The sequence below is a fragment of the Glossina fuscipes genome, unplaced genomic scaffold, assembly GCF_014805625.2.
Source record: "Glossina fuscipes isolate IAEA_lab_2018 unplaced genomic scaffold, Yale_Gfus_2 111, whole genome shotgun sequence".
NCBI lineage: Eukaryota > Metazoa > Arthropoda > Insecta > Diptera > Glossinidae > Glossina > Glossina fuscipes.
Window position 1 is genome coordinate 422,526 of NW_023998454.1, and position 8,186 is coordinate 430,711.

The following is an 8,186-nucleotide window of genomic DNA, read 5'->3' on the forward strand; positions in this document are numbered from 1 at the left end:
GCATATTTTTGCGATGAACTGGTTCGTAATCGCTTTCGTCACTTGAAGATACTACAGTTGATTTATTTTTTGTTAACATGTAGTCGGTGATAAGTTTTTGCGACGACGGTCGTTTGGTCAGCTGTTTGTAAACGTCGCGATAGCCAGATATACACAATCGAAGCTCTTTTTGGAATTTCAAACTTCTTTGAGAATTGTTATCTATTTTAAGAAAATGCTTTTCCAATTTGCTGCAAAGCTGGATCCCTGCATATACATTTTATCCGCTGTAATAGATTCCGGTTCTTCTTGTCCGTCTTCATGATCTGTTAAGTTATTGATAATGTCACTATCATTTACGGTTTCGTCCTCAATCATTTCAATAAGATCATTTTCGCTGAAAGAGTCAAAACCTTCTCCGCAGGTTTGAGCATTCCTATTGAAATTGGCTGATGCAATATGTATGAAAATGGCTGTTGCAATGTGTACATGCACACTGATAGCAAAAAAAGTGATGCCAACACAGTTCAGATTGACCTAACATCTCGGCGAAATTCAATGTGTCGATATTCATATACCGCACAAAAAAAAATCGCACAAAAAGAATCGCGCAAAAAAAAGATTCGCACAAAAAGAATCGCACAAAAAAAAAGCGCATAAAAAAAGACCGCACAAAAACAAGTTTGACTGTATATATATATAATACTGAATACGAACTCTACTATTTTATGGTGGCCAAGAAATATTTTAATACCAGCTCTATTTCGGTGCTGTATTGAAAGATTTTTTAACGTATGGAATGGGAACTTTTTTTACAAAGCGCGTATAATACGACCATACAAAAATAAAGACACATATCAGCTGAAACAAATGATTTTGGGAAAGGTAGTCATTGTGTTCAGCACTTAATTGTGATCGTTTCAAATTCGTTCGTTCTCTTTTGTAGAGTGTTTACATCGGATGCCGCAGTCTACGGCATTATAATTCTGTTACTTAAATGTTTTTGTTTTGCTTCACTTTATTCAAATGTAATTCCCAGGCTTAAAAAACTACTCAAGCTGCACTTAGTTCTAAATGCCACACATTTTGATAATATCAAAATATATATAATGGGGTAAAATCAAATACAGTAACTATTGGTAAATATATGGAAATTGGAAATTTGCCAATTACGGTTACTTCTCATGCCTTAACCTTTCCATTGTTATATTCGCGTAGATTACTTTAATTGTATATATAATTATGATTGCAACTTTCACAAATAAATATTCTGCGTAGATTAATACAATTTCTTTTCTTAAATACGTGCGGTTTTCGGATAAGTTTGTACAGATATGTTTTAGACCAGAGAAAATTGGCGTCCATTATTTCCTCTACCTAAAAATATACTTTGTTTTGTCTACTAGTGTTGCGGAGCGTTATTAAGCCCTCGAACCTGTAGATACAATGAGAAAGAAGAAGATTTTCATTTATTTACTGGGCCACGAGATAATAGATAATAATAATAATAATCTTTCCCGTATATAAAAGTGAATTAAATCAAAAATTTTTTCAAACAAGCTCAGTGTCTTCGAAATAAGAGAATCAAAATTTTCTTAACTTTAAAGAAATGGCCACCAGCGTTGCGAAAGAAATCGATACAGGATGCTGTACTTGCATAAAAGCTGCTTTAAACTACAAGCCTTTATACCAAGTAATTGATGGAGACGTTTCATCGAAAACTTACGGTGAACTGCTAAAAGAGTTATTGCAAGTGGATGTAAGTTTCAAGTGAAATTATATTTTAAGCGTAAACATGCGAGGTGAGACCCGGCTAAAATGTCCCCAATATATTTGACATATGATTTGCAATCGATGTAGTTATTATTTGTTCAGTATATTTCCAGTGCCGAAGAAAGCTTGCCACAAAAAATTTGCGGCAAGTGTGCGAGCTTACTAAAAAAAATGTATATATTCATATTAGAAGCACGGAAGCGGCATGAAGAGTTAATGCAAATTAGCGGTATTACAATTCAAAATTGCTTACAAGAAATACCTATCGATATGCCTCAACTAAACAAAATGCAAATAAAAACGGATCCTGAAATAATTGAAACACAGCATTGTTTATTAGAATTAGTGGATGTGCAAATCAAGACCGAACTCGGAGATGCGGAGATGCAGTTTTCTCTATCAAAGAATAGGAACGGGGGAGCTGATACACACGACTTGAATCGTAATAATGGTAATAAAAAAGAACAACAGATAGTTGGGTAAGTTTCTAATAACGGTTTAAATCATATATTATTAACGAATCACTTTCAGTGACTACCGTTTGGATAGTATAAGTAATGATGATAGCGACGTTTGCTCTTTAGCAGAAGATGTTGTAAAAGAAGATTTAAAATTACCGCAGGCATCACTGGCTGTACGTTGTGACATTTGTGACAAAGTTTACGATAACGCCGTAGCTTTAAAAATACATAAAACGTATACCCACATGCCGGAGGAACAGAAGATGCCCTGTGCATTGTGCAGTTATAAATCAAGCCGTCCGTCAGCAATTAAAGTACATCTAAAAAACATGCATGGTCCAGAAACAGTAGACAAATACTTCAGACCTCGTAGGGTACTGAAAGGTAGTTTGTGTTGCAGCCAATGTCCGAAACGGTATAGTCGCAAAGATCATTTACAAAAACATTTCAAGAAAGCTCACCTTGCTGTTGACAACTCGGTGAAAAAGTCAAATCGCAAACCCAAACAAAGATCAGATCAGATTTACTTGTGCACGTTTTGTGGTCAATCGTTTGCTGAAAACGGAACGCTGAGTAAACATATTCGTATTCATACTGGTGATAAGCCTTTCAAATGCAACTTTTGTGAGAAAAGCTTCAGGAATTCCGGAAATTTAAAATACCACCTCACGACACATAGCGATGAAAAACCACACACTTGCTCGGAGTGCGGCAAATCATTTAAACGTAAAGATAAGCTACGCTCACATATGTTAGTACATTCCGAGCTGCGTCCGTATAAATGCAGCGAATGTGGAAAGACATTCAAATACTCGTGCGTGCTAAAAACGCATATGCAAATTCATAATAACCAAATCCAACTTACATGTAAAACTTGCGGTGAAAGTTTTTCCTTGAGAAGTTCCCTAAACACACATTGTGCGAAAAGTGGACATTTACAGCAGTGAGGAAAACTCTGTCTAGCAGAAACATATCTGCTTGTTATTAAATTATATGTGCAATCTCGTATTACTTTTGTATAAAATAAAATGTTTAACACTTAAACTGAAGAATTAGTACAAAACTGTAAAATATTTCGAAACCTTTTCTAGGGACCACGTATCGTGAGTCGTTGTTATTCCAAAAAGCAAGCAAGATTGTGACTTCCCACATCTGCATGAGGCGATTTGTACTTTGAATATAACTGTTATCATTTGTATTTTACATCAAAATTTTTATATCCTGTAGCACTTTTGGTAAAAGGGCTAATACACAGAGATAGACCCTTCTTTTTTACACCGATCGATTCAGAATCTCTTTGCGAGTCGGTTTAAGCCTGTTCAACCTAGAAGCCGCAATTTTTAAGATATTGACAAAATTTACATGCACATGTTTTGGCCAAGGCCGAATGCTATTGGAAATTGTTCGAATTGGACCACTATTTCGACCACATCTGACATAACCGCTTACCTTGCAAAATAATTATGTATGTTACTTAAGGGATTCGTTTAAGCATAGATTTTAGGTAAATATTCCTAAAGCGTAAATTACTTAAATGTAGGAGGGTAAGTAAATGAGCGAACTTCGAATTTTGTTACTTTAGGGAGTAAGTAAATGAGCGAATTTCGAGTTTTGTTACTTTAGGGAGTAATAAATTGTTTGCTTGCTTAAAAGTAGTGGTGTTTTTTCGGAATCTATATCAAGGCTGATATAATTACACGTAATTACTATTTTCGAATTGAAACTGCAACTTTGCCAAATTTCTAAGGTAATTTGTCAAACTAATGTAAACTATTTTTTGATATTATGCGATTTGCAATTTTGCAATAAAATAATTCACTTTGAAGTTGAAATCGTTCTCTTAGAGAACCATAAGTGGTAATTTCCAAATTATGGATCAATCAATACGCAAAAGGCCATGGGATGGTGTCATAAAATTTAAATAGATTAAGAAGATCAACAAAATTATTTTTTTATAAATTGGTTGTTAGCTTGACGTTCTTTCATTATCTTTGGATGACCGAATGTTTTTGTTAACATTGTCTGATAAAACGATATGGTAGTGCGGCCGCCCATTGTGTTTATCCCTTCGAAGTTTTTAACCAAAAAACGAAAATTAAGCCTTATTACGACAAGGCAGCACTGAACAGTGACCCGAAATATATTAAGATCTCTTTTCGATCTTTCGATTGGGACAGACATCGCGTGTTACAAAAGTGACACTCAACGTGGGGCCCATCTCAACAGAGTTTGATGGTTTCCCCACTAACCAATCCAAAGACCTTTTTTTTCCTCTCAGCGACATTAGATTTCATTCAATTAAATTTTTGCTCTTTTCTCTTTACGCAATTGGCGTATTTACTTTTCATAATTTATTTCATATACTTTTATATATATATATTTTTTTTTTTTGAGAATATATTAATAATATATTATATTATTATTTTATTCTTGTTTTGTTTTGGCAAGGGCTTGGGAACCGTAACATTAATCGCAGTTATCTCAGCAGTATAAAATGAAATGTTTAAAAGAAAGAATGCACTGTTCATATATATACAATAGTTGAATTAATGCACTAATTTTCTTTATCATTAGTTGCGACTTGCATATAATTCTTATAACCAAACAACAGATACAAAAAATGAAACCATTGAAAAATGCCAATTTTAAGTGCACCCAAACACTGCAGCACTTTTCTGCACGTATTTATATTGCATTCAATAGTAGTAGTAGTAGTAAATGCTTATACTGTTTCCCGAATCCAATTGGCAAATGTCTAAAATTTTTTTTTGCATTTGTTCTTTGTAACCGGTAAATACGGACACTAAATTAAGATTGCTAAAAAAATCAAGCAAAATGATGGTAAAACCGAGCAATGCGTCGACATCCTCCAGGCTGTTTTCTTAACGCTGCATTGGCAGACCTCGCACTAGTTTGAACAGTTGAATAACGGTGCTAACACTAAAATTGAAATTAAAGAAGTAAAATAAAAAGTTATATAACATAACAACAGTATCTCGCTTGCTTCATTACCCGTAGTATCATTTGTAATATCGCTTAGGTATTAATTCATTTCATATAACACCGGCGTAATGAAATAATATTTGACGTTAGTACAAAAATCTTATATCAAAAAATACTTATTCTATTTCTTGGGTATATTGTAGAACAACAAAACTATCTCAAATATATTCCGTCATTAGTCTAAATAACCACATAACAAAGTTCTTATCTAAGAACAAGCGCGCAGTTCGATCGCTAACAAGAAACCAATTTATCGTATAGTAATGCCCTTAGTTCGACAGAGTACATAGCAGAAGTTTGGATACGTACTGAACATTAATAAAATTATCAAATATATATAGTACAAATTTGCATATCTGGTAAACAGTAATAAAATTATTAAATATAAAAGACTAAAATTTAAGAACAAACATCCTACAATAATTTGTAACTTTCTGCAATAATTGGCCGCTATCTTGTCAATATCATCATGCATCGTATTTAAGCGGCGCATCAACAGAAGACACACACTCGTTAATGTTGAAATGATGTGCCACACTTATTGTGTTTTATCAGATGTCATTTTAAACTCTCTAAGCTCCGCACGATTTTTTAAGGAAACTGCATTTAGACGGACGATCATTGATGTATTTAGCACTAAAATTTGCTTATTTATACGTAATTCAAAACAAAAAAGCCTTAAATGGGGTAATTTTCATCTCATTATTAAAATGTGCTTTTTTCGTACGTCTTCGCAAATTATTTTTGCGGCTATAACGTTTCGGACTTGATTAGTTACACTGTAGGATCCTTAAGTGCCATAACACTACTTTGATCCGCTGACATCTTATATAAGTTTTACGATTTTTGAAGCAGCTATTTTGCTATAGACTTCATCGCAAGTATTGCAGAATAGGACCGACGAATTGTTAAGCAAATTATCTTCTGCTATCGAGAACCGTCACTAGTGTGAGTATAGATACTGTCTAAGCCACGTTGATAGCTGAAAGTAAACGCTCAGTAATAAATCATGTGAAATAGGTTGCCAAATTTACCTTTCGTTGTGCTTTAAAGTCGGTATCGCTGAACTCAAATTTTACTGAAGAATCATGATTTACGTGTCCAAATTCTAAACAGAAAGCTTCTGACTCTTCCACTCCCATCTGTATTCTTGCTTCAGTTGGTTTTAGCAACGGATTGCGCTGACGGTGCAACAATTAGTTCTAACATATAGGGTGGAGATTGGATCTTCTAAGATTCTATCTTAGTTTGCGCTTCCTCTACTATTGTAGGAGGTGCTGGTTTTTCGATCAACTCCAGCATATGCTCAATGTCCAAATCTATATCCATCCTATAAAAAAAGTGTTTATACCTATAATAATCCTCATGCACACATTCTTACTGATTTCACGCTATGACAACTAAAAACTGCACATGGTTGTAGAATTTCCATTTAATGCTATCACGAGAGTAAGCACTGTCTTCTACTGTAGTCCTTAAAAAACCGGTCTCTCGCCGGCATTCACCTCCACCTCTTTTTATGCTTTTCAATTAAAATTGGACATTGAATCGTTCCTGGAACTGGTTGAGAGTCCAGCACATTTTATCTACTTGGTTTTAGAAAGTAGCGCGGCCACACCTTCGTCAAAGGAAAGATTGAAGTTAAATTTCGGAATGTAATGAGCAAATTTGGCGACGGAGCCTTCGTGTAAGCTTAGAAGCATTAGTAGTGATATTAAAAATTATTAATGAATTATAAACATTATATTTTTAATTATTGCGGAACTTATTAGTAATAAATACATTTTTTTTTCTATTTCTAAAAAATCACGTTTTCTTTCATTTTTCAGTTTTTACTTTAAAACATTACTTTTAGAAAAAATTCTTTTTCACTTCTATTACAGTTCAACAAAACTGCCACGGATTATTTTTTATACATTCTACAAGTGTTTGTCTCTCTCATTACAGTTCGAAGCAACTACCACGGATTATTTTCTGTACTTGAGGAAATTATTTCTCGCTTCCATTACAGTTCGACACAACTGTAGAAGTCTGGTGACGGATTTTTAATATGGTCATGAGAATCCACCCCTCCAGACCTATGTGGGTATTTAGATGCAGGAGTACTGCAAGACAACCTCAACCTGTCACAGGAGATTGGATTAGACGTGCGAGCAGTCGTTTGCGACAGGAATCTCGCCTATAAGAAAGCGGTCCACCCATTACTCGCTGGAGTTCTACTGATCCACGATTATATACAACTGCTCCAAAGATACAAAGAAACAATTGAAAAAAGCAAACAAAATAATAATGAGATCAAAGACGAATTGCAGAAAATTAGCGACTATTTGATGACAGTTTTTAAGAAGGGCGATTGGAAGATTTGGCACCTCTTTCGCCTCATACAGGATAAGCCAGGACCTTTTTGAGGCGTTCCTCGTTAATATGTCTTTGTCAAAAAGGAAGAGGACCAGATCAGCAGTCGAAATCGTGCGATTGTGCAATCATCTACGGTACCTACAGGTGTTCCGATATAAAAAACGACTACAAACAACCGACGATTACCTCCTCATTAATGAAATGAGGTGTTGTAGTGAAAACTCAATTAAAGGTTCGTTTTAATAATTTATTATTATTATTATTCTTGGGTTTATCAATTATCGATGTTATTGCCTCTACCGTAGTCTTATAGTGTACATATATTTTGTGTGAGGTTTTTATAAATATTTATGTATAAAATTTGTTTGTATTACAAAAAAAAAATTTTTTTATTTACATAGGGTTCTTATACATAATTATACTTTTACAAAACAAAAATTTTGTTTCTGTAGGGTTCTTATACGTACTTATATATTAAAAAAAAAATTGTTTGTACAGTTTATATTTTTATTTTGTGTGTGTGTAGTTTATATTTATATTTTGTTTGTGTAGGCGCCTTACACTTAGGTAATTCATGAAGCTTCGTGATATAATTTTAACCTATCTTTATGC

At 34.0% G+C, this 8,186-nt stretch overlaps 1 protein-coding gene across 4 annotated transcripts; it reads left to right on the plus strand.

Moving 5' to 3' along the window:
* Nucleotides 1-939: 939 nt before the first annotated feature.
* LOC119639068 (zinc finger protein 616-like) lies at nucleotides 940-3,238 on the plus strand. Of its 4 annotated transcripts, XM_038036253.1 has the most exons (4): nucleotides 940-1,093; nucleotides 1,587-1,738; nucleotides 1,840-2,231; nucleotides 2,284-3,238. In XM_038036253.1, exons 2-4 carry the CDS (start codon nucleotides 1,589-1,591, stop codon nucleotides 3,158-3,160), a joined length of 1,419 nt encoding a protein of 472 aa, XP_037892181.1. In that variant the 5' UTR covers nucleotides 940-1,093; nucleotides 1,587-1,588; the 3' UTR covers nucleotides 3,161-3,238. The 4 variants fall into 4 exon arrangements, with proteins under 4 accessions (XP_037892181.1, XP_037892180.1, XP_037892182.1 ...); XM_038036252.1 differs by lacking the exon at nucleotides 940-1,093 and having other exon boundaries at nucleotides 1,254-1,738; XM_038036254.1 differs by lacking the exon at nucleotides 940-1,093 and having other exon boundaries at nucleotides 1,254-1,738; nucleotides 1,855-2,231.
* The last annotated feature ends 4,948 nt before the right edge of the window (nucleotides 3,239-8,186 follow it).

Bases quoted from the DNA above. Each gene is read 5' to 3' on its own strand.
- LOC119639068 (XM_038036253.1), top strand. From the start codon at position 1,589: ATGGCCACCAGCGTTGCGAAAGAAATCGATACAGGATGCTGTACTTGC. The intron at 1,739-1,839 runs GTAAGTTTCAAG...CAATCGATGTAG, and splicing joins AAGAGTTATTGCAAGTGGAT to TTATTATTTGTTCAGTATAT. The intron at 2,232-2,283 runs GTAAGTTTCTAA...AATCACTTTCAG, and splicing joins AAAGAACAACAGATAGTTGG to TGACTACCGTTTGGATAGTA.